At 37.7% G+C, this 27,868-nt stretch overlaps 1 protein-coding gene across 3 annotated transcripts in view; it reads left to right on the top strand.

Annotated features, from left to right (window-relative positions):
- The window catches only part of LOC118742280 (adapter molecule Crk), a 128,231-nt gene that overhangs the window by 37,648 nt on the left and 62,715 nt on the right, over positions 1 to 27,868 (top strand). For all 3 annotated transcript variants that reach the window (XM_036474237.1, XM_036474236.1, XM_036474235.1), the window contains exons 2-4: positions 23,072 to 23,194; positions 23,451 to 23,655; positions 23,731 to 23,859. In XM_036474237.1, the coding sequence (XP_036330130.1) occupies positions 23,072 to 23,194; positions 23,451 to 23,655; positions 23,731 to 23,859 (457 nt within the window). The remainder of the gene's footprint in view (positions 1 to 23,071; positions 23,195 to 23,450; positions 23,656 to 23,730; positions 23,860 to 27,868) is intronic.

The raw sequence follows: 27,868 nt of genomic DNA, 5'->3' as shown, positions 1-27,868 counted from the left end.
ATACTTTTGTTGTATATTCTTGTTGGTACATCCTTACTCCCTCTCTCATGATGATTTGAAGTCTATACAACAACAATAAAAAACCAGCAGACAAAAATGTAAATTAAGGCAGATGTTACAGTTTTGCACTCATATATTTTTAAGAACTTTTTAACAATTTTCACGAAAAAAGAACTACTAACACAATGTTCATTACTCTTTTGCTTGTTTCAGTTCCTGGATGCGATTTGGCATACCTTATTTGTATCTTTGTAAAAATTCTGGAGGTATATCTTTAGTTTGCTTTCACAGCTCATGTACTCGATCTTACGGACTTTGATACTTATTAAGCTGTGCTTTTAGTTGATTTCGGAAATTCTCGATGAGATTCATGTCCGCGGATTGTGCAGGTCATTTCAAATTAGCAAATTTTTGCTTTTGTATCCAGGCTTTGCGAACATATGCAGTGTGTTTTGAGTGATTTTTCAGCAGAAACTGTCATTTTTTCGACTACATCTGGCAAATTTTGTTGAAATATGAACAGATACTACGCTTCTGTAATAGTGGCTGCATCGCTACTTGCTGCTAAGTTCACAAGATATCGTACCGTAATATTTTTTGACAGACATCCTTTGTCCATGGGAACACTTTAGGCTATATTTTTTCTCAGTCTTAACATTTTCAAGTAGCAAATTCCAAAATTTTTTGCCACTTTTCGTGAGGTCCCGCCCTGCCGCAGTTAATCTATTATTTACATTTATGGTTCCTGATTAACTATGTTATTTACTGGTGATCACTTCTTAAATTACAATATAGAAAAAAGTTATCTGACTTCCACCTAAGTAAGAGATAACTGTCAAATGCAAAACTGAGAGTGAGTGCAAAACTGTAACATCTGCCTTAATTTACATTTTTGTCTGCTGGTTTTTTTTTATTGTTGTTGTATTGACTTCAAATCGTTATGAGAGAGGGAGTAGGGATGTACCAACAAGAATATACAACAAAAGGATGAAAGTCGTTAGAACTTGGAAATTTAGCGGTGGCTGGAATAAAAAGTGTTACACCATGTTACAGTTTTGCTGGTCACTGTACATAAATTATATAGGTATGCTATATATACGCAGGCCCGTCGAGAGGGAAGGGGGAAAGGGGTGAATCCCCCCGGGCCACAACTTGTTATTATTTTTTTTTTACAATGTAATTGCTCCTTCTTTATAGGCCTACATTAAGAACATAATAATTATGAATACAGACTTCTGTTGCTGTGCAGCTGTAAGTCGTTTCAGAAGTAATTTTCTGCTTAGAACTCGAACTGGAGCTTACAACTGTGCCAAGATATTGAGGTTTTCCGGGGTAAAGTACACGAGAAAGGGCTTTAATGGCCACTTTTGTTTGCTCTATGACATTTAGTACTATTCTTACCATTCAAAATGCGCCTTAGAGAGTTGCTTTACGAGTTTTCCTATGCTTGGTTTGGCGATGTTAGATTCGAGGACAAGACGGTTAAAGTAGACGTAACTCTTGAAGGAAAAATTTTATAGCACCATTCGATAGTGCATTTTGAAGGATAATAATAGTACTAGAAAAATACTTGAAATAATTCCAATAGATATTGATTATCTAATCAGAAAATCTTCTTCTTTTAGCTTTTTGTTTCGCTTCTTTTGGCCTCGTTCCTTTTTTAAATAATATAGTTTTCGCGTTTTAATATTTTTCTACGTAATTTTTATTTTCTGAGCCTATTTGAGTAATACAGCGGCCCGGCTGGCTTGGCCATGTTGTGCGATTGGGCACCGAACCTCCAGCTCTGAATGTATTCAACTCGGAACCCGCTGGTGGTAGCAGAGGAAGAGGGAGGCCCCCACTGCGATGGAAAGACCAGGTGGAGAAGGACTTGGTTTCACTTGGCATTTCCAATTGGCGTCAGTTTGCACAAAAGAGAAACGACTGACGCACTTTGTTGAACTCGGCCAAAATCGCTTAGGGGGTTACAGCGCCAAATAAGAAGAAGAAAAAGGATTTGAGTTAAAAAGAATATAAATTTTAACTATGAGTCAATAGCACGTTCAATAGCTTACAATGTTGCTTTCAAAATGAGCCCTATCTCTAGCTAAATAAAAAATAATTTTACCTGAAAATAAATTAGTAAAAAAGACTCTTATACGGTTGACAAACGGGCTCGCTTAGTTGCATAAACAGCCTTTATTTGCTTTAACTCATGCATGCTCCTCTTTAAAATGTGCATAAGCAGCCGAACAAATGCACGAGATTTTTGGGAATTAACTCGGATCAGGGGAATTTTGAATGAAAACGCTGGTAAAAACCGCGAGCTGTTGTCTTTTATACAAATAAGCAAACAAAGCAGGCGAGTTTAGCGTCCGCGCTAGCCGAGTGGTGAGAGTTGCGCGCTACAAGCCTCCCAGCAAACACAGTCTCTAACGTTCGAGAAATTTGGAATTCTACATTAGATAACTATGGTATTTCTCTAATCGTTCTCGAGTCGATGACGAAGTTGGAGAACTACATTAGAATTCGATTCGAGAACGATTAGAGAAACAACGCAAATTTAAATAAGTGTAAATAAGCAATATTCCAAATGAATGAATCATAATTTTTTTTAAGTTCAAATAATTCATTATTATTATATTGCAAATACATTTAATAAAAATTTTACAAACAAAGCGTTTTATTTAATAAAGCAAATAGCAGTTTGAAATTCAAATTCGAGTCCCATTAGAGATCAACATTAGAATTCGATTAGAGAATTTATATTTTCTCGAGTCGAGAACTATGTCCCATTTTTGTTGAGATTGCTATGATTCTCGATAGTTTTTCGAGTCGATCTCAAACGTTTGAGATTGGAGAATGTGGCTAGTTCTCCAATCATTATCTAATCGATAACTAACCTCAATGTTTGCTGGGCTATAGCTGCCAGGTTCGATCCTCGGTTGGAGCGGTTGCGAAAAAATTTTTATTTTTGTTATTTATTTTATTTTATTTATATATTTAATAGTAATAATGGATTGGCGCTTACATATATGTTAGTGCTTGGCCGAGCTTCTCCTCCAACTTATGGCGTGCGCCTTGGTGTTGTCACACAAAGGGGAGGGACCTACAGTTTTACGCTGACTCCGAACGGCGATTGTATTTTTATGAGAAGTTGTTTTTTATGGCAGAAATACACCCGGAGGTTTGCCATTGACTGTCGAGGGGTGACCGCTGTTAAGAAAAAACCGTTTTTCTATATTTTTGCGATGTTGCATTGACCAGAGATTGAACCCAGGCCCTACGGAGTGTAAGCGCGCACTGCTTACCGCTACACTACAGCGGCTTACTTACTTTTATTATATCACATTTTTTATTTTATATCACATTTTTTATTTTACTATTAGCTATTTTAAATGTTTAGAGTTGAATGTTATTAAAAAGTCTACTAACTGAAAGCAATGTTAAAAAAATATAGAACTTTAAAAAAAATTAATAAAAACGAAATAGATGAAAATCCTACTGGCCCTGCGGCTCGTTAATCCGCAATACTGACGTCTGTCAGGGCAAAATTATTCGCATTTGTGTGCTAGTTTATATGCATAAGCATGCCCGTGTGTCTCGCGTTTTACGTTACAAATAGTTTTCCACCGAAAACATATGGATAATGAAGAAACTGCTTTATTTTATTGTGAAAGAAGGCCGAAAATGCTCGAAGAAACCAGATTTAGTCTGGTGGATTCCGCGCCAAAAAACGGTTTTAATGCAGGGCATTAGAAATGCTGCCGACTTTATTTTCACTTAGAAAGTTAAACGCTGATTATTTTATCGAATACTGTTTTTATTAACTTCAAAGTAATACAGGGAAAGCAAAGAAAAGCAAGTACAATGCAAAAAATGGTGGTCCTTAAATATAAACAACCCTTAATTTCATGATGTGCTTTTTTAATTTTCATTAATTTAAAGGTTTCTCAGGATTAAGTGAATTTTCATGATTGAGAGAAGAACATTCGTGTAAATTTACGTTGTCCGTTACCTTAGAATATGCATGACCCAGATATAATCAAAAATCTGCGCAACCTGAGAAAAAATTTTTTCCATGGTTTCGTTTTCGGCGATTTGGGTCATATGCTTTTAAATTAATACAATGTATATATAGGGGCCCGTGATTTTTTAGTACCGGGCCCGAGTTTTCTCTCGACGGCCCTGTATATACGTATATATGAGTTCCACATATGCACTAACTCTCACTATCGTTTAACATGTTTGTTACTCAATAAAGTCAGTCTTCAACTTGCACTGAGCGTCTATACATATACGGTTAGAATATTCTCGTTACATGGTGCCGAGACCTGTTTTTCAAAAAACAAAAAATATATAGAAGAAGCTAGAATTCACACCGTCAACGCAAGAAAAGTGCCAAAGACTCCCTTCTGAAGTAGTGAAGAATTATTTTAAAATGTTATAAGAAACAAAAAAATGGTTAAACCACCAAAACCTCTGTTAATAAATAACGACCTGGATATGGCACGAGAATGGACAGAGTGGTTAGAAACGTATGAATGCTATGCTCTTGCAGCAAAGGTCAACCTCGAGGAGATCGCCGTGCAGTTGGCGAATTTTAAAACCGTGATAGGGCGGGATGGCATTCCGTTAATTAATAATTTAGGCTTGAGTGTGGCACAAAAATCTGATTTACTTGAAATCAAAAAGAAACTAAAAGAACATTTTGTACCATCTCGTGATAAAACATCTGAGCGGTATCAATTTCATCACATCAAGCAGCAAGAAAATGAAGCTTTCGATGATTTCCTACAAAAAATTCGAGAACACGTACGAAAGTGCCAGTTCAACAATGACGACGAATATCTAACTGACAAAATTGTTCTGGTTATTCGCTCGGACGAAACCAGACAAAAACTTTGGAACGAAGACAAGCTGTCACTTGAACGAGCTATTAAAATATGTCGCGCGGCAGAAAGAGCAACAAAACAAATTCACGACTTGAACGACCCAGATTCTGCAGTAAAAATTAGTAAAATTGATAAAGCCTTTAATTGCAATCGGTGCAAGGCAACTCACGGACCGAAGAGTTGCGCAAAATACAACAAAGAGTGCACACGCTGTGGTAGGAAAGTGCATTTTAAGGTCGCGTGCAGATCGAAAATTTATAAAAAGCAATATTCGAAGGAAAATCATAAGAAAAAAACTAAGAAGAATGTGAATGTAATAGAAACAGAAAGCGAAAGCGATAGCTCGGAGTTTAGGTTCGTAGGCAAGATACTTCAACCTAAAATGAAGAAAAATGGGCAGAAAAGGTGCGAATCGGCGAATATGAGCTAAAATTGAGATTAGACACTGAAGCTTTTTGTAACGTACTACCAAGTAGAGTTGCTAAAAAGCTTGGTTTTCAACTAAATAACAGCGAAATGAAACGCTTAAAGGCATATGATGGCGGTTTTATAAAAGTGTTAGGGGAGACAGAAGTCACGGTGTCAAGTTAGCACTACATACTAAATTTTGTTCGAAAAACGGTCAACTCATTTTTTTTCCAGAAAAACTAAAGCTACAAATTTTTTCCTTCCACAACCAAATTTACAACAAAAAAGCTACAATGAATGCCGTTATAACATTTTCAATATCTCAATTCTATCGACTAGATGTATGGTGTTAAGTTAGCACTACATACCATTTTTTCTTAAAACACAAAAGCTACAAATTATTTCTTTTCAAAACAAATTCGTAATCAGGAAGCTACAATTAATGCCGTTGTAACATTTTTGTTATCTCAATTTAATCGACAGTGGGGCATGGTGTCAAGTTAGCACTACATACTAAATTTTTCCGAAAAACGGTCAACCAGAAAAACGAAAGCTACAAATTTTTTCTTTTCACAACAAATTTTCAAGTCAAAGGCTACAATTAATGGCATTATAACATATTGGATATCTCAATTCTATCGATTAGGTGTACGGTGTCAAGTTAGCACTACATACCATTTTTTCTTAAAAATCAAAAGCTACAAATTTTTTCTTCCACAACAAATTTACAACGAAAAAGCTACAATTAATGCTGTTGTAAGATTTTTGCTATCTCAATTTAATCGACAGTGGGGCATGGTGTTAAGTTAGCACTACTAAATTTTGGTCGAAAAACGGTCAATTTAATTTTTTCCAGAAAAACGAAAGCTACAATTTTTTTCTTCCACAACAAATTTTCAATTCGAAAGCTACAATTAGTGACATTATAACATATTGGATATCTCAATTCTATCGACTAGGTGTATGGTGTCAAGTTAGCACTACATATAATTTTTTCTTAAAAAAATTAAAGCTACAAAGTTTTTCTTTTAACATATTGGATATCTCAATTCTATCGACTAGGTGTATGGTGTCAAGTTAGCACTACATACAATTTTTTCTTATAAAACGAAAGCTACAAATTTTTTCTTTTCACAACAAATTTACAACAAAAAAGCTACTATTAATTTCGTTCCTACCTTTTCAATATCTCAATTTTGTCGTCAATGGTGTATGGTGTCAAGTTAGCACTACATGCTAAATTTTGTTCGACAAAGGGTCAACTCAATTTTTTTTGAGAAAAACGAAAGCTGCAAATTTTTTCTTTTCACAACAAATTTTAAAGTTAAAAGCTACAATTAATGACATAGTAACATATTGAAAATCTCAATTCTATCGACTAGGTGTATGGTGTCAAGTTAGCACTGCATACCATATTTAAAAAAAAAAATGAGGTAAAAATGTTTTCTTTCCACAACAAAAACACTACAATTAATACCAATTTCGAAAAGTGTAGTGCTAACTTGACGGACGTTATCCAAACATGTCAGCGACCTTGTTTATACGAATATTTAACCGGTTCTGAATAACGAGTTCTGAATCAAATCAGTTCATAGTGATTAGAGTTAGGTTTACTACCACTTGACGGTATTAACAAAAGTTGGCTTACCCCAATGCGCTGCTGCTATGTTACTTAGAAGTAGTAATAGCAATTTGCAATAGTCCACTTTTTTTTTAATAGATCTGGTCGGCGTTTGATTCACCAGGAAAGTAAGCTGAGGCGATAACGTTCTTTGTCTTGCTCCTCGTCATTGGTTTGTCGCCAGCTCACTGGCATGATGACTGCCACTTTCAGCCGAAGCGTGACTTATCCAAAGCGGAAATAAAAAATTCCTTTGGTCGCCTCTAGACTAGCAGGAGATTTTTGGTCTGCCAACGAGACCAGCATTACGTTGGATCCCCTCTTTACTCTCTTGAGGCTTGGAAAAGAGTGGACGTTGAGGCCGCTGTTCTTCCCTGAAGGCCATTACCATCCTGTTTTCGATGCCGATGGAGTTTGGAAAGTACCACACTTCGACCCTGAAGCGAGGATTAAGGAATTAATGGCTATTTGTTTATTTGTTTATTCAGTTTATTCAGTCTATGATTAGAATCATACAGACTAGATAAAAATAAGACTATCGCAATTAAAACTAAATACTATAGATTTAGATACACAAGTAGTTATAAGAAAAATGAATCAATAGATAACTTGAAAATATTTTTCGGCAACGAAAAATCAATATTTAGACTCTTTGAGATCTTGTTAAATTCTGTCAGAGCGCAGAAAATTGGATCAAAATGGTAATAGTTAGCCTTAGTAGCACGCAAGTAAAACGGCAGAGATGAGCGTAGAAATCTGTGAGGCACATTAAAGGATATCTTCTCCAGAAGGACCGAACAATCCAAAGAGGCAACAACCAATTCAAAAACGAACATGAGCAACTGGACAATTCTTCTAGTTTCAAGAGTTTGTAGGTGAATAAGTTTACAACGGAAAAAATTAAATGGCATCGCGTCATCAAAGTTAAGGGAACTTAACGCTATTATGTATGACAAACCCACTTTGTGTCAAACAGTGCAGCAATAACAGACGAACTCTGTTAATAAACAAGTTCGCTATTTACTGGCTGTCACGAAACAAACGAATGTAAGCGAACAAACCGACCGATATGCTAGAAAAAATCGGAGCAATTTTACAACTGGGAAACATGTCGGGCAACTACTCCTCCCTCAATTTTCCAAACACAAAATTAGACATTACAATGACATCTAAGGCGAAATCCCCGTTTGAATCATTAACGTCGAACAGCCGCAATAATGCTGCGCTTTTATAGAGCCAAAACTAAAAACTATATTCTAATATTTTCTGTCTACGCCTAACAACCTGCAACATCTAGTTACATGTCCCTCATTCTGCCAGATTTGGCTGATTACACATTGCATCTGTTACTTTTATATATTGTATTCTTTTAGGTCCCACTGATTTTCATTTAAAGTTATTTTATAACGAAAATTTGGCGTAGAGATTATCAGAATTTCCCTAGAGCTTTCGGAAGATCACCATTAAGCTACCATGGCTCTGCTTTTTTATTTTCTCTGAACTAAATTGCAGACCAAGGGACTGGCAAACTACACGTTGCTACAACAAAAAGTTACGAATGATCCACTTATCTATTAGCTAGAAATATATAGTACTTGTTTAAAAGTACATTTATTTATATATTTTTCAAACAAATTAATAGCTTACTCAATGACATCGGATGAAAATCGAATTTTCATGTGGTATTATGGCGCTCATTCGATGAAGAATAGCGTTATTGTGAATATCGCTCGTGTAGGTTGTTCACAATAGTATATTTTTCACCGCTGAGAAGCTTTATTTACAAATCGAGCAAACTAAATAGTGTAATATGTACATTTGTAAATTTTTGCAAATTAAATTGAGATAAAAAGGAAGAGAGTTTATAAAAACGTGGTAAAAATTAGTACAACGGAGTTCTGGTTCAACGATTCGTCAACAGAGGATGAGAACACTGGCCAGGAGCAGAAAACGTTTAAGAGTGTTTTAGTGTAGTCTTTCGAATATATTTTGACATAAAATATGTTTAAGAAATTTTGTGATCCAAATCTATTTAAAATATATTACAACTATAAACAGCTCTATGATTTTGTTCTCAAAGATCGTGCTAACAGAGTATTGAGATTTTCTTTCATAAGTAAAACCAGCTTTTCGAGATTGTGTTTAGTATTCACGACGTTAGAACTGCATGAAATTAATAAAAAAATTTTAAAATTAGTGTCTAGCCGCCAAAATGTAAAAAAAAACAAATGCAAAATCATACATTTTTCACAATTTTCTAACACCTCGCTACACCAACGAAACAAAATTCTGTTCGACACAAAATTCGATACTCAACGAAAATTTAGACACGCTTGCATAGCTCATAATACGAATTTCACTTTCGATCTTCGATAGCCAGCCAAGATCGAAAATCGGATGCAACTCATAATAAGGGCCATATAGTAATATCTTACGAGGAATAATTTTGTATAATACTTTAACCCGTTATCTCCCTCACAAAAGGATCGTTTTGGCCCTTTTTTGAGAAAGTCCAAATAAAATGATATTTTGAAGGTCGCTAGAGGGTTAAAATCTTCTAGAATTATTTGCCATAAAATTTCACCACGGGTCCTCTCAGACAAAATCTTTGTGCAAAGCATCTGCAATTCCACAGAAAATAAAAGATCATATATCCTCTTGAAATATGGGCAATTCTCAATTAGTTTGAACTTTCGCATGACGAATTTCAAGATGACGCAGTAGAGCCAGCATTGGAATCACACGTGGACATCATGTGTGACTCAGATTCTGATAACAGCGATGATTCCGATGCTGATTTTACACTTGCCGAACCATCAGGCCCGAAAAGAGCAGGAATTATATCATCTTTTAAAGTGCAAGACCGCGTATAAATAAAATGCAAAACCGCGTATGTGAAGTTGTAGAAATTATTTTCTAGAGCGTAGAAACACTCATATTTAAAAATGGTTCTCTTTTTTATAAAGCAATCGCATTTCTGGCTAGTATATTTCAGGACGAATGGATAAGGATTGAGCCAAGAGCTTATGTGAGCAAATCCAATTTTTGGAAGCCAATGTCAGTTACGCGGTTTTGCACAATGACGATACGCGGTTTTGTACTTTAAACGACGATATATATAAACAAAATATAAAATAAAGCACAAAAAGTTGGTGCATATTTTTATTTTCTGTGGACTTGCAGATTCTTTGCACAAAGATTTTGTCCGAGAGGACCCCTAGTGAACTTTTATGGCAAATAATTTTTTGGAAGGTTTTAACCCTCTAACGAACTTCAAAATGTCATTTTATTCGGACTTTCTGAAAAATGGCTAAAACGACTCTTTTGGGAGGGAGATGACGGGTTAAAATATTCTACAAAATTATTCCTCGTAAAATTCGACTATATGTCCCGAAACAAAACATATTTCTCTCCGATATGTATTTTAACTCTTTTTTCATTTATTCTAAGGCACTTCGGGAAAATATTGCAAATTTAAGATGGCCATAGCAAAGAAATTTGACCAACGAACGAAACTAAAATAAAGGCTAACCGCAGTTATTTATGCTATTTTTTTTGTTGAAAAGGTGAGGTAGTAATTTTAATTATGGTCCTGAGAAAATAAAAAAGTAAAAAAAACTATAAGGAATAGCAAGTAAAACTATTTTTATTCACTCAAATGATCACCGTTATAAACTTTTTTTACAAACTTTACACACTGAAACTTGTATCCAAGTCAATGCTTGATTTTCGGAATTCAATGCTTGGTTTTCGGAATTCAATGCTTGATTTTCGGCATCTTCTTGCCTTCAATAAATGAACTATACTAACTAGAAGCAAACTACCGAAGCACTTCACTCAGTATTTTTAACATATGTACCTACATGGATACCGTTGCATTTAAAGCAAAAAAAATAAAACGAAAGGTCAATTCGAAACGTAAAAAAAACAACAAATCAAATAAAAGTCTAACCAATGCAGATAAGCAAAAAACTTGTTGTAAGTTGTAAACGTTATTGTGAGTAATTTATTTTTTATAACAAGAAATAAATTACAATTTGTGACACAGTAATAAATGGGCTGGTTATTTTCGGTCTCTGAATTCAATCTATAACAGAAACCACAATAATGAAAGTTTAAAATCTTGCACAAATTGCAAAAAAATTTATTACAATTGAAAAAATGGTCATCAAAATTTCAAAATTTTTAATTATAACATTTAGAAAATTTTCGCGTAAATATTCTAATTATAATTTTTGGAATTTTGAGGCAAATTTTTTTGAAGTTTGACTATTTTTTATTGCAATTTGTGCAAGCTTTTAAACTTTTATTATTGTGGTTTCTGTTATAGATTGAATTATATTTTAAATGAAAATTGTTAAAAATAAATAAATAGATAATTTGCAAACAATATCATTTTGAATTTTTGAATTAGTTCATCGCATCTGTGCATACATATAAAGGGTGAACACACCAAAACTGCGACACTTAGAAATTACTACCAGAAACAAACTAGAAGGCTTTGAAATTATTTTTTTTTTTTTTTTTGTATTATATAACTTGGAAGTTGAGATGTTATTAAAATGTTAAAATATTAGTTATTATTTGCTCCATATGCAAGTGATAGGTATTTTCATCGCACACGCGCCATCATGTTCTGCACGACTGCATCGTCGACATTACGCGATGCGCACAACTACTTTGTTTTGCACTCTTCAATAATTTTCACTCTTTCACCTGTTTTCTTCAAGATTCCTTTGGCAATTGACCAATATTCCCAAATAGGACGTGGCTCTGGGCTATTGGGTGGATTGCAGTCGTGAGGTACAAAATTGATGTTATTTGCAATATACCACGGCAATGTGTCCTTGGCATAGTGGCAGGTTGCCATGTCCGCCTAGAACGATGCCCTACTCCTTATCTGTTGATAAATGACGGAAGACGCCTTTTGAGGCACTCATCCCGATAAACTTGATCATTCATTGTCCCGGATGGGAAAAAAGGGCTGCTCTTACGGCCGCAGGAACAAATAGCTTGCCAAACCATGTGGTTTTTGGAAATTTGGACTTCATTTTCAGCTTACAACTTTCAGGGGCATCTTGACGACTCGCAGCAGTATAAAAATCTTGACCTGCAAGATATTTTGAATTTTTATAGCAGTAGGTTTCCCTGTCCATAACAATGCAGTTGTATTTTTATACCCGAGCGCACTTGTGCAGAAGGGTATTATAACTTTGTTCACATAACGGTTGCTTGTAACAGGCAAAAGGAATCGAGATAGATATAGACAAATGTATACATAAATGATCAGAATGAAAAGAGAAATCGATTAAGCTGTGACTGTCTGTCCGTCTGTGCACACGATAACTAGAGTAAAAATTTAGATATCTTAACGAAACTTGATGTGTGCACTTCTTTCGGGCGTAGGATGGATGGTATTGAAAATGGGCAAAATCGGACAATAACCACGCCTACCTCCCATATAACGGTAATTTTCAGAAATACGAAAACCGATATTTTAGTAACTTCTGAAGATTATTCACTCAAAATTGATATTTACAATAATTTTTAGACGAAAAATAAGAATATTATACATTTTTGGAAAATGGGCGTAGCCACGCCCACTTATGGATACATCTGTATATCTTGGTAACCGCTGAACCAATTTCTTCCAAACTTCGCACAGCACAGTTGTTAGTCTTGCTACAGCATACCAAATGGCCGAAAAATCGGACAATAACCACGCCTACCTCCCATATAACGGTAATTTGGAAAAATACGAAATCTCCAATCGATAAATCAAAAAGTATTAAAGCTAATTTACTCAAAATTGATGCTGGCAACAATTCTTTACCAAGAAAAACGTTTATGATAAAATTTTGGAAAATGGGCGTGGCACCGCCCACTTATGATCACATATATGTATCTCGGTAACCGTTCTACCAATTTGTACCAAACTCGGTACGATTATTGTGCTTGCCACATAGAAGCAAAGCTTTGAAAATTATTGGAATCAGATTCAAATTACGGCCACTTTTCATATAACGGCAAATTTCAGAAATGCTTGAAACTTCAATATTTCGAAATTTAAGGACGCTAATTTACTCAAAATTGATACACACCGGCTTACCATGTAGCGGTAGCTTTCGCAAAGGTGAAAATCATATACTTAGTACCTGCGCCGGACATTTAATGTTCGGCTCCGCCCGAACTTAGACTTTCTTACTTGTTAAATTTAGAATTCATACAACTTCCGAATGCGGGATTTCGCTGTAACATTCTACTTTGCGCCTCGGCCTGGCGCTGTTTGAGCTGTAGAACATCTCAATGAAGCTTTCCGCTTTACCTTTTGTACGAAAAACTGCGATCTCCGTACGGATTTTGCAACATAACGCGACAAAATCTTCGGATCTCGCGAAAACGCACTGAGAACCTTCCGAGCACTGTTTTTATCACTTTGACCTTGCTAACTCCCTGGTTTTCTCGTAACTGTCAGGCCTTATTTGTACCGATTAAAACCCTGCAAACTGTTGAATAGTGCACTCTTTAATTTTTTAGCAATTTTACGTGTACTTAAGGCCGGATCATTTATAAACTCGTGCAAAATGGTTTGTCTCGTTTCTAGCTCGGTTGCCATTTTTAACTCAACTAGGAATCAAATTCAAATGAAATTTCTTCTATGTTCAACTAAGGTCATGGTCAACTTATGGTATTTGAATTTCAAAATATTGAATTCGTTTTGGGTAAGTTATAAGCTTCCCAAAGTGTCGCAGTTTTGGTGTGTTCACCCTTTACAATAGTTCTTGAGTGAAAAATTGATTTTTCTTAAAATTGTAGGAAAATGGGCGTGGCACCGCGTGGTGTCACAATAGCTACTTCACCGATTTCGACCAAATTTGGTATACACATTGCGCTTAGCCCCTTTAGCACCGTCTTGAAAACTTTTGAAATCGGACAAAACCACGCGCTCCACCCACGTAACGGTAATTTCAAAAAAACTCGAAAGCTAGCTACAGCTTTGGGAGAGTGGTTTTTTCCGATTTCAAGACGGTGCATAAACAGGCTAAGCGAGACCGGTGAAGTAGTTTTCGAGACACATATACACTGGTGGCCCGATAATTAGAAACGATTTTCTTTTTTATGTTTTGACCATCTATTTTCATTTATTATTTTTAATCTATTTTGTTAGGTAAATATAGCGAATGCTACAACAAAAATCATGTAACTCAAAGCTTTAAACTTTGTATAAGGTTTATAATAATTTGACGAAGTTCGAAAAATGGACATCAAAATTTCAAACTTTTTTCTGGAATTTCTAGAAATAATTTGGGTATGCAGTTTTGTAGCCCATTCAATTTTAGTATAATATTGTGCAAGTTTCAATTAGCTCGCTGACTATGTTAAGAGGTTTCTTCCATACAAAGTATGTTCAAAAGTTTTTTTGTATGGGAGAAAATGAGCAACACCGCTAACAAAATAAATTATCAAAAATCAACGAGATTTTTGAGCTAATTCAAACCTGCACAAAATTGTACTAAAATTGAATGGGCTACAAAACTGCATACCCGAATTATTTCTAGAAATTCCAATTAAAAAGTTTAAAATTTTGATGTCCATTTTTCGAACTTCGTCGAATTATTAGAAATCTAATATGAAGTTTAAAGCTTTGAGTTATTTGATTTTCGTTGTAGCATGCACTATATTTTCTTAAAAAACTATGTTAAAAATAATAAATACAAATAGATGGTCAAAACTTGAAAAAGAAAATCTTTTCTAATTATCCGACCACCAAAGTATGTATGATATATGTAAGTGGGCGGTGCCAGGCCCATTTTTCCAAAATTTTGTAAAAAATCAATTTTTTCTAAAGAGCTGTTATATAACCATTTTGAGTAAATATTGATGAATACCCTAGTCACACTGCTAAAAAAATCTCACAGTCCGGTACATACACACATATAAATTCAAGGCTGTATTTCTGTTTAACTGGCTTAGCTCCGGCGATTTTTATCCGGTTTCAATGAATGAAGTGTCAATTTGTTTGAAAATAAAAGTACTTATAGACAAATACTACATACTTGGCAACTTTTATAGAAATTGTTGAAATTGGCGATGGTCAAAGTTTATAAAATTAAGAAAAATAGGGAGTGTGTAGTTTCCACTATAGTAAAACGAGGTTCTTGATTTTAAATTACAGCAGTTTTATTTGCGCGACAATTCTACTCTACTAGACAGTTTGATGCTGACTAAACTTAAGAATATATTATATATTACAATACAGCAGCGGCTGCAAGCAAAGCCAGAGATTGGTGAAGAGAATAGCGGGAGATTCCTTGGAAAATGTCCGTTCCCTTTAGTGCTCAAAATAACAATAAGGCTGCCAGATTGTACATGCCGCCCCCAATGCTGAGCCCAGCATTGCGAACCGAACCGCCTCTGATTTGCTATGACATCGTTTCTGATCTGGTTTCATGTAGGTTGTGGCTTTCACCTATAATAAGGTAAGAGATAAAAGGTTAAGTGTGTGCAAGAGTGTTAGTTAAGCAGAGTAGTATCCCTCGCTTCGCTGGTAGATGGTATTGGCAATCGACAAATTTTCGATATAGAACGCTTATAAAGGCCGTGTTGGGTACGAACAGTAACTACTCGTACAAGTTGGTCTGATCCTGGATGTACTTCGGTCACACGTCCCAGCAACCATTGAGTGGGGGGTAGTTTATCATCTTTCACCAAAACCAGCTCGTTTACACAGAGATTTTGCTCCTCCTGCCTCCATTTTGGTCGTGCTTGCAAATGAGAGAGCCAGTCTGCTGACCATCTGGTCTAAAATTGTTGTACCAATCGCTGCATATCAAAATACTGCGATGTAAGGGATTTGCTGTCAGGAGTTGTTTCAGGTGGTGAAAGTAAGGCGTCTCCGACCAAGAAGTGCCCCGGAGTTAACACAAAGAGGTCATTGGGGTCGGATGTCAGCGGGCACAAGGGCCTTGAATTAAGGCAGGCTTCGATCCTTGCCAAGGTTGTGGACAGCTGCTCGTAGGTTAGTCTAGTTCCGCCGATAATGCGTTTTAGCTGATATTTGATGGATTTTACATTAGCCTCCCACAGCCCGCCAAAATTTGGAGAGTACGGGGGGCTGAAATGCCAATTTATGTTTTGTACGGCTAATTGAGGTACAATATCACGCTCAACTTCTTCGACAAATCGCCTTTGATTAATTTTCAAAATTTTATCAGCTCCAACAAATTTGGTGCCGCAGTCGCTATACAAGTCCTGACATATTCCACGGCGGGCAATGAAACGCTGTAACGCCCATAAAAAATGCTCCGTTGTCATGCCAGTAACTGCCTCTATATGCACCGCCTTCGTAGCCAGGCATATGAATATGGCTATATATCCCTTGTAAACCGTATGACCGCGATGTTTTGACGATTTCAACTCGATGGCCCCCGTGTAATCAACACCTGTTGCGTAGAAAGCGCGTTGAGGAGGGTTAACACGTTGCGAGGGTAAATCTCCCATTAATTGTGTAGTGGGTTGTGGGTTATTACGAAAGCACTTTATGCAATTTTTAAGATGGTTGCGCACCGTTTTGCGCGCATGTATGATCCAAAATTGTTTTCGGATGGTACAAAGTGTTAATTGGATACCACCGTGTAGGGTATTGAAATGAGCGTTGTCAATAATTAACTTCGTTACATGGTGGTTACTCGGCAATATCATTGGGTGTCGTTGGTCGTAAGGGAGGAGAGAATGCTTAAGCCGACCGCGTACACGAAGAACGTTTCTTTCTCCGAGAAACGGCGTTAAGCTGACGAGTTTGCTGCTATTTGGCACAACTTGTTTGGTTTCGATCAAATGTATTTCTGTTCGAAAAGCTTCTTGTTGCACCAGTCGAACGATACAAAACAAACTTTGTTGTAACTCACTTGGAGTCAGTGGGCCACCTTTTGGTCCCTCGTGGTTAATTTTACGCTGAAGATTATAATAAAATCGTAACATCCAAGCGGTGATGCGTTGAAGTTTCTTAAGTGAAGAAAAACGTTGTACAAACGATGAGATTGCAACAACTGCATGAATATGAACTTTAGCCGGTTTTTCTTCCAGTGTTGTATCACCGACATCTAACGCGTTAATGGAGCAAGTTGGCCAAGTTGACTTGGGCTGCGTTAGCCACCGTGGTCCATTCCACCAGAGTTCCAAATCTTTCAACTGTGTTGGTGACAAACCGCGCGTGGCGCAATCTGCAGGGTTTTCTTTAGTGCCAACATGCCTCCATTGACTAGGTGTACTGTGCGACAATATTTTGCTTATACGATTTGCTACATATAGTTTCCATCTGTTGAGATCACCGTGAATCCAATAAAGGACAATTGTTGCGTCTGACCAGAAGTAGACTGGCAGTTTTCCATACACTGGCTTGAGGGTGTTCTGAACCCAATTGGAGAGATCCAATGCCAGCACAGCGCCGCATAACTCCACTCGAGGGATTGTAAGTGAGCCGATAGGCGTGACCCTGCTTTTAGCGGCGACTAGGTGTGTGTAAATGTCCTTCTTGCTGTAGTGCAAGCGTAAATATACCGCTGCAGCATATGCCGAGGAGGAGCCATCACAGAATGCATGTAGTTCTACCGACTGAAGTTGTTGTTGCGGCGAGTAATGTAACCAGCGTGGAACAGAGATCGCCTTTACCTGTGGCAATTCAGTAACAAACCTTTGCCAGTTTGCATTGATAGCACTGGTCTACAAATTTCAACTTTTTTTCTGCGAATAAGACGGGACCTGGTGTTTCTGAACGGACTTTTCGTGCTGAACACGAATCCGGGGTCAAAAATGTCCCATCACGTCACGTTTTCGAGAAAAAAGGGGTTGAAACCCCTAAAAACAGCGTTTTTGGCCATTTTCGAAAAATTATAGAGCTGAACCCTGACGTGGTACAAATTTTGCATATATCAGAAATTAAAGGCTAAACCGTGCCCTTTCGAATGAGCCCTATGCCGAATTGATCGCGTGCACCCTTAAAGCAGGGGGTGTATTTGTGTTTAGGGGTGCAGGAAAAATTGATCACAGAAAGAATTTAATCTTAAACGATCATAGAAAATTAATAATGCCAAGGTTTTAACTATATTAAAAGTCGCTGATTACGAATCTGCAGTTAGATTTTAAAAATTTAAGATGACGGGTCGAATATGGTGGATATAAAAATTTCACTCCTAGACACAAATACACCCCCTGATCTAAGGGTGCATGCGATTAATTCGGCATAGGGCTCATTCGAAAGGGCACGATTTAGCCTTTAATTTCTGACATATACAAAGTTTGTAGCACGTCAGGGTTCAGCTCTACAATTTTTCAAAAATGGCCAAAAACGCTGTTTTTTCCTGCACCCCTAGACACAAATACACCCCCTGCTCCAAGGGCACATGCGATCAACTTGGCATAAGGCTCATTCGAAAGGGCACAATTTTACCTTTAATTTCTGACATATGCAAAGTTTGTAGCACGTTAGGGTTCGGCTCTACAATTTTTCGAAAATGTCCAAAAACGCTGTTTTTAGGGGTTTCAACCCCTTTTTTCTCGAAAACGTGACGTAATGGGAAGTTTTGGGCCCCAGATTCGTGTTCAGCACGAAAAATCCGTTCGGAAACACCAGGTCCCGTCTTATTCGCAAAACCCTTGTAGACCAGTGTAGTCGGAGGCAATTCTTCATCCCAACCTAAAGCTACATAATGATCATCATCACGTTTAATTTTCGTTGCCCAAATCTCCTTTAGGATTACCTTCGCTGCTACAGTAATCGGGGTAAGAAATCCAAGGGGATCGAACAAACGGGCAATGGTTGACAGAACCGATCTTTTTGTTGCGCTGGAGTTGATAGCACATTTGACTGAGAAAGTGAAAGAGTCGAGATTCGGCTGCCAATGCAGGCCAAGCGTTTTGATCGTCTCGTTAGTGTTGAGTTGTTGTGCTGGATCATACGATTGATGCTCGTATGGAATAGAGTGCAAAAGTTCAGGAGTGTTACTGGACCATTTTCTGAGTTCCATGCCAGCTGACTTTAACGCCGCTATCAGTTGATCACGCAACAGTCTTGCATTAGCAATTGAATCACTTCCGCTTAGTACATCGTCAACGTACATCGAGGCAGAGAGTACAGCGAGGGGGAATCGGTGTTTTTCATCGTGCGCGAGCTGATGAAGAACTCTAATTGCAGTGTACGGCGCGGACGCTGTTCCAAAGGTCACCGTCGTGAGACAGTATTCGCAAACATGTCCATCTTTGTTGCGCCACAATATGCGTTGATAATTTGAATCCTCTAGGTTCATGTCGATACATCGATACATTTTTTGTATATCGGCCAAGAAGACGTATCTATGCAGTCGCCACTTCAGGATGACAGCCGAAAGGTCGTTTTGTAATGGTGGGCCAGTGCATAGTAAATCATTCAATGAACGTCCATTTGACGTTTTCGAGGACGCATCGTAGACAATGCGTAATTTGGTAGTGACACTCGTTTCTTTCACCACCGCGTGATGCGGCAGTACACAGGATGTTACGGTTAGCTGGTTACATTTGGTAGTTGAGCAATGCTGTTCCTCCGTTGTCATAGCTGGGCGAATTTGGTTCAGGCGAAAATAGTCCTCAATTCCATCCTCATATTGCTCACGGAGATCGGCATTACGCTGGAGTCGACGTTCTAGCTGATGAAATCTGTTCAGTGCAATTTGTTTCGACTTGCCTATAGTTTGGTTAGGATCATATAATGACTTCAGAGGCAAACGAACCAGATATTTACCATTTGCTTGTCGAGTGTAAGTGCTACGGAAAAAATCTTCGCACCACTGGTCTTGAGCGGACATTGGTACAGAAGTGGGCACATGTTCGTTCTCAAAGAATTTTCGTACAAGCCCTTCAAGCTCAAGATTGCTGTGGTGGCAGCGAATAGTGACAATAGATCCATCCCAAATGAGTTTTTTGGGCAATAGGTTGGTTAACATGGCCAATGCGGGTTTCCGGCTCCAATATTTGGGCGATCATGTCTGCGCCGATAATGAGGTCAATTCTTTTCGGCTGGTAGTATTTGGGATCGGCGAGAGCGAGTCCTCGTAGATGTGCCATATCTTGTGGCACAATTTCCTGGCTGGGCAGGGGTGCTGAGAGTTGCTTCAGAACATAAGCAGACTCAATATGAGCGGCGAAGTGTTCATCGTGGCATGAACGAAGAGTGCAGCTAACCAATGATCGTGATTGGCTAAATAGGTTTGGGCCTACTCCGCATATATCTGCAGCGGTGGGATGACGCTGCAGGCCTAATTGCTGAACAGCATTTTCTGTAATAAGCGTTCCTTCGGATCCTTGATCGATCAAAGCGTGTACTATCGCCGATCGATTCGTGATTTCGTTGCACAGCACTACTGACGCCGTGGCAAGAAGTATGTGTCTCGGCCCCTGTACGGGGATCCTGTCGACACCCAATTGTGTTGAATTTGCCGCTAGCGTAGAATGAGCGCGAGTGAAGCGCCTTGCCTCTAAAACTGCTGTCGAAAGAGGTGTGTTTGAAGAAATTGGAACTGATTGTTCTTGTGGAGGTGCTGAAACGTTGCTGAAATTGGATAAAACGCGTTGAGTTGATGGCGTAAGAGCGTTATTTGCAGGAGTAGTCTTTGTAGCGAACGGAAAATGCAGTAAAGTGTGGTGACGTTGGCCACACTGGAGGCAATTTTTGATGCTAGTGCACTTAGAAAGTGCATGAGCCTTACTTAAGCAATTAAGACACAGCTTTGCCTTATCAACGATTGCCTTCCTCTCATAGCAATCTTTTGAGAGAAAGGTTGGACAGCGGCGTATAATATGTGCTTGACCGCATAAAGCGCAAGATTCAACTTGAGCGGTGTTGACGTTTGGAGCAGCTTGAAAACTTTTAACATTAACAATCGATCTCTGAATGGGTTTTGAGTTTTTATAATTGAAAGGGGTTTGATGTTTTGTATCCTTTGGAGATTTAACTGCAGATGAAGCAGTAAAGGTCATGCTGCGATTTTCGATTGCATCGATTGTGAAAATACGAGTGTTTAAAAACGCTTCCAGCTCACCGAATGTTGGTATATCGGTTTTACTTCCAAGATGTCGCTCCCATGCGGTATGCGTGTCGGTTGGCAGCTTGGTCGCAAGATAATGAGCAACCCAGTGGTCACATCCGCCGATTGGAATTTTTAGGCGTTTAAATTCATTTACGCAGACATTTGCCACGTTCAGCATTGATTTGATGTTATCAGATTTCTCTTTATATAACTGGGGTAAATTATAAAGCGTGTTCATATGCTGCGAAAACAGGATTCGCGGATTGTTGTAACGCTTGAGCAACAAGTCCCAAGCAGTATCATAATTTACCTCAGTTAAAAGCATTTGGTGTATATCGACATCTCGGTCGGCTGGAAGTGCTTGTTTTAAATAGTGAAATTTTTGTATTGAGTTCAACTCAATATTTTGGTGAATGAGTCGATTGAAAGAGTCATGGAAGCTGGGCCATTCAGTGAATCTTCCAAAGAACGAGGGAACTGGCAATCGTGGCTGCTTAATAGAGGATGTATTTCAATTTTGAAGATTCGACGGCTGCTGGTTCATCCGGCGGAATTGTACGGGGATACATCTCTTCCTGGCGTTGAGTCAGCAAACAAAACAAATCGAGATGCATCTCTTCAAATTGAGATGCTACATCCTCACGGAAATATCCATCGTCTTCGGCGATATCGGAACAAACAATCAATTTGTGAGTGGTACAAAACTCACTGTTAAGATCATCGATCCGCGACAGCCGTTGTTGAAAATATGGTTTTGTCTTACGTGCAGTTGAATCTTTCTTAAAATTTGCCAGAATCTTTTCAAGTGCTGCGAATCGATTCAGCTGTAGCTTAATTAGTGCTTCAATGGACTCACTCATCTTATTTTGAGTGGCACTCAGCGATATTCTAAAATTAACACTCAAATTAAATGCACACATACACCTATTTCACTCTTGCGTGGTGTAGTTGATAATCGCTGTCTCTGGTGAACTGAGGCCTGGGCTTGTATATGTGAAGCGACAGCGCGAGAACCTTGAGTTGACCTTCAAGAATGCTGAGCGGCAGGTAGCGCCGATGGAGCACAATGCTGAGAGCAGGAATTAGTCGAACCGCCAATTTGCACAAAGCGGATGCATAGAGACTTGCTGAGGGGCGGGGGCACAATGCACGGCGATAAGATTGCGGAGTCAATCGTACAAAATGCGGATGCAACTTTCGAGCATGTCTTAGCGGGAGACAAAATGTTACCTAGTAGCGTTAATTGTTCTTCCTTACTGTACTAATCAAATTTTAAGGGAATATTCCCCTCATGGGCCACCATTAAATGTGTAGTTTCCACTATAGTAAAACGAGGTTCTTGATTTTAAATTACAGCAGTTTTATTTGCGCGACAATTCTACTCTACTAGACAGTTTGATGCTGACTAAACTTAAGAATATATTATATATTACAATACAGCAGCGGCTGCAAGCAAAGCCAGAGATTGGTGAAGAGAATAGCGGGAGATTCCTTGGAAAATGTCCATTCCCTTTAGTGCTCAAAATAACAATAAGGCTGCCAGATTGTACAGGGAGTTTTTAAAGGTTTCCCGATAAAAACTCCCAACAAACTAAGTCTAGCAAAATACTGTTATACATAGTTTTAATGGTTTATAAATTCCCTTTTAAAAACATGTAAGACTTTTAATATCGGAGAAAAAATAGTCAAGATGTTAATAGATAAGTGTATTAGGTATGAAAATAACGGGGTTTCAATAAAAAAATTAGGGTTGAGGAACTGTAACAACAACAACAAACCTATATTCATGTTGTACTCGACCCTACGCTGTTTTGTAGCGCCGTGTTATTAAAACTCGCTACCTCTTTACCTCCACCTCTTTTGGTAACACTAAGGATGAGCTAATAATGTATGTGAGAACTTATGGATCAACCAAGCTAACCTAACATTCATACCGCTATTAAACGATTTCCTGCATAACTCAGCTATATTTTTACACAATAAAGTATAAGTTCGTTTAAATTTTCAAATATAAAAAAAAAAATAAAATAAAAGATGATAAAACTTTAATTTTTACCACAGTATTTATGAAAATTAAAAATATTCCAATTATTAATATCTTTCAGTTGGTATTTTGGACCGATGTCTCGTCAGGATGCCACCGAAGTCCTTATGAGCGAGCGTGAACGAGGTGTGTTTCTAGTACGCGATAGTAACTCTATCGCAGGTGATTATGTATTATGTGTAAGGTGCGTGTGCTATTAATCATAAATTCTTAACTAAACGAAAAAAGTGTATGCCCTACAACACAGTGTTTCAATTAAAACTGATGCTGTGTATATTTGCACTTGTTTGGTCTCTTTAGACAACGTAATTTGAAAATAAAAATCAGTTTTATGTTGAGAGTAATCTGCTTGTGTAGGTTATATGTAAAACGATTGTGTATTTTGGTATTTATGACACTTCAGTTATTTATGACCAAGTATTTGCTCTTATTATTTCTAGAGAAGACACCAAAGTTAGTAACTATATAATAAATAAGATACAGCAACAGGAACAAATATTCTATCGAATAGGTGATCAATTATTCGAAAATTTACCAAAATTGTTAACTTTTTATACGTTACATTATCTTGACACCACTCCTCTACGGCGCCCTGCTCCAAAGAAGTCTGAAAAAGTTATAGGGAGGTTCGACTTTGAGGGAAGTGTAAGTAGAAACGGTTATTTAATGATTAAATTTCATGACTGCTTCATTTGTTTAATAATGCCCGTTAATGACTAGGATCAGGATGATCTACCATTCAGACGTGGGGAAATCTTGACTGTAATCCGCAAAGATGAGGATCAGTGGTGGACAGCAAGAAATCAGCAAGGACAAATCGGCCAAATACCTGTACCTTATGTTCAAAGAGTGAGTTTTTTTCTTTTTATAATTTATACCAAAGAGTATATGTGGTAAAATTTTTATGTTTTGAATTACAAAATCGTCTCGAAAAGATGTTGCCAAGTGCGAACAGAAGTGCACCGTCTCTTTCTAAGATTAAGGTTCAGAATAAAGTACGGGTACAGCTATGGTAATATAAATGCTCAATGTATGTCTATACATAGCTGCATATTTGCTGTTCAATGTAATATGTAAAAACGGAAAGGGAATTGTAATGATAACACAATGTTACAAAAAAATCAAATATGTTTCTCATAGTATCTGAATCCTCCATCTGTTTTTCATCCAATTTTCAAAATTGAATCTGGTTTCAAAATAAATATTGCGGCAACCCAAAATATGTTCGGGCATGTTTTTTGTCAGGCATGTTAGCAACACACTGATGAAATGCTTAAACGTTTTTCCAAAAAATATAAGGTTTGAGTTATATTTCTTAGAGCATATTTTAGCATATTTTGCAATAAATGCATATTTCAGCATATTTTGCAGTAAATGCATATTTTCGGATACTTTGCGTTGCGTTTTTACGTTTAGAACTAATAAAAATTTCTGAAATAATAACAATATAGTAACACTGTGTCGCAAATTAAATAAATATCAAAGTGCTCGATCATATCGTCTTTATATAGTGTTTTTTAATGTGCGATAAGGTTAATACTATTTATAAGTTTCGATCTTGACAGATGAGTTGTCCCGCCACTGACCCGCCATGGCACGCCGTTATAATTTTGTTTGGCAAGCAATTAACAGGGAGTTCATCAAACGAAAGTAAATGTGTTTTGCTATGGAAGCCTTTATTGTTACTAGTACCAGGTTACGAGATAGAGAGCGAGATAGAAAACGTGGTTCGGTTACAGGCTACTTGTTACTACTACAAGTACTAGGGCAAAGTTACGCAGCGGGAGTCAATTGTCACCTCCTAGGACAACTCCATGTTAAATGGGACAGCGGTAAGCATGGGTGGTAGATTTGCGATGTACCGGTATTCGACTCCCGAAACCCCGACTAGTACTTTCCGCTGCAGGGTACATATGTATATACAAACATACACAGTATGAATTCTATGTGAAACAATTTGTGAATTAGATTCCATGTACTTTCATACATATGTTTTAAAAACAAATTGAATAATAATGAATTATTAAAGATAAATATATATGTGCACTTTTATGAAATTTTGAACATTTTAGGTGATCCAAATAAAGTTACAGGCATTTCTGGGTATACTTGTGCGTTCATAAACGAAATTTAAAACATATCTTATGGCTTATAATGATTTTAAAGCCATTTTGTGCACAATTTATTTAGAATTTATTGGCTTATTTTAAGCGCATAAAATAAATTTTTAGAAGCATATTTTTGGTTGCCCTAATAATAATCTATTGTTGGGGTTTCCATCCGGTAAATTTGGAAAAAAAAAATCTTTAAGTTTTACTATTTTGACTATGGCTATTTTCAAAAATTGCTATGAAAGCCAGTCAAATATGTGCTATTGTTCTAAAAGCACTTTTATAACCAAACAAATTGAAGCTCGGTTTCTATGCCAGCCCTGAGCATAAAAATACGAAACAGATGTAGACCCATAAGCGAACAACATTTGATGGATTTCGCCCTCTAATCATCAGAGGGAGTCTCTATTGTATATATAATGGAATTGATAATTTATGCTCGAAAGCAAACGGCTACCTATCAATATCTGGCGGAGCTCTAAAAATTTGCAATCAATTTTTTGTAGCAATCAATGATTATGCACTAATAGGATTACAATCAAAATTTATTGCATTTTTCTGATTGTAAAAACTGCAATAAATTTAATTGTAAGCACATTTGATTGCAATGATTGTGATTGCAATCAAATCACTCATTCAATCAAACATTTTAATTGCAATCTCAAAAATGCAATAATTTATTCATGCTTTTTTAATAAAGAAATTGAGCAAAATAGAACGTGAAACTGAGAAATAGAGAAAACTAGCAGAAAAAGTTATTGAACACAAAACTAGTAAAAACATGCAAGTGAGTAGTTGTTGCACCGTTTTGGGGTGTCTTTGATGGGGCTGATCGACTTGAACACACGCGACATCCCAAAACGTCGACTCGTAGGTTTTTAAATGCATTGCGATTAGCACCCCCCCCCCAGTATAAGGGGCCCCTCCGTGGTGACACCTGGTAACGCCCTGGCGGCTAATTCGAGCGGGGACCCCTCCTTAATCCCTACGCCTTAATAGGCGTAATAATAATAATTTCCCTTTCTGACCAAACTCCTTGCCAGTTCTCCACTCTCTTCTCTTTGCAGGGCCGGATCAAGGTGTCATACGACCCGTGCCGAGGATCAGCTGGATGGGGGCCCTTCACCAAGCCCAGTCGCCAACGGAATGCTCCGGATACCGGGAGACCTTCGGAGCCAACTAGCCTTACCCGGGTACAGCGGATCTCTGTCCAGGCGGACGTTCCTTTTCTCCGCATCTCGTGGGACAAAATATGGACAAATTAACAACACGAAACCTTAAAACTTCAACTCCACTACGGGAGTCCGGCGCTCCCAAACAAAGGCCGAAAGGAGTCACAAACTGCACAAAGCAAAGCCACGGTACCACCGGGCCTAGTCAAAAGTAGCCCCATGCGGATGCAGATATCAGTGGCACCCGCACCAACCAGCAGTGGGACCAAGGCACCCCCTGGCCCGAGAAGTCCAAAGGCCAGTGCTACGCCCAAACATAGCACTGGACGGAGGCCTGCACGGCAAACACCGGAAATCCTGGGCCTTCCTGTAGTGGGCTTGCCACTCAGCGAACAGCGTCTGGCCATCCCACTGGGGGGACCCAGGACCATGGTGACCTGCAATAGGGCAGTCAGTTCGAAGGCGCCCTATCTCAGAAAACTTTTCAAGTGCGCCCTACTTTGGAATTTGATTGAAGAACGCCATATTACAGAATTTTATTGAAAAACTCCTTATCTCAGAATTCGATTCAAAAGCGACCTATCTCAAACGAAAATACATTGAAATTGTGCTGAGATAGGGCATTTTTGCATCGGCAGTTGAGATAGGGCGTTTCTGAACCGAATTCTGAGATAATCCGATCTTAAACCAAATTCTTAAGTAGAGCGTTATTGAAAAATTTTCTGAGATAGGGCGTTTTCGAACTGGCTGCCGAGATAGGTCGATCTTCCACTTAGCCATCGATACGTTATACTACTAGGGAAGGTTGGAAAACACGATGAAGGTGCTGTTTAGTTGTAGCTTTGTCATGCAGAAAATTGAATTTTTAAGCACGCACATTGTATATGCTCTCGATTAGCGGAACATTAAAGACGGCAATCAAAACTACCTACTGCTGGAAAGGCGGCTGCAATTTAGTTTGGCATCCCCGGAGTTCCGCATTAAGGTAGCTATGGAACGATAGAGGGAGTTCTCCTGATTGCAAATATATATACTTTTAGCCGCAGCAGGCCTTTAGTTTTTAAGTTATTTGTTGTTAAAGTTTGTAAATTGAACTAACCTCTCGGCGCTATTTCACACAATAAACACTTTATTTATGTACACCCTCCTCAAAATAGTTGCATTAAAACCCCGGCCTGAGATTTCCACTTTAATATACAATTCTTAATTAATTAATTAAGTAAAACGCGTTTATAAATGTCTTCACAAACGTTTGCACATTTCACAAACAAGCAGAAATAACAATGGCTGACAGTAACACAAAATGTATGCTACCATACGTTAAAAAAATACACAAATAAGTGTGTATAATTAGGAAGTATAAGTGTACAATACGTACATATATTGCTCTTATTAAAAATAATAATATTAGGATCGATAGGGGTCTTACTCCTGATCATAACGGTATTATTTTTTTCGGGTGGAAATAATATTTACTGGTGTTATTGTAGTTCAAAGTACACAAATGTAGAAAACGTACATCGTTAATTTGATAAATAATGAAAATTTTTAATAAAAAATCGCGCGATTTTTTAT

This window comes from Rhagoletis pomonella, unplaced genomic scaffold (genome assembly GCF_013731165.1).
Source record: "Rhagoletis pomonella isolate Grant_MI unplaced genomic scaffold, Rhpom_1.0 Rhpom_scaffold_00007, whole genome shotgun sequence".
Lineage (NCBI taxonomy): Eukaryota > Metazoa > Arthropoda > Insecta > Diptera > Tephritidae > Rhagoletis > Rhagoletis pomonella.
This window is presented reverse-complemented; position numbering and strand designations above follow the sequence as displayed.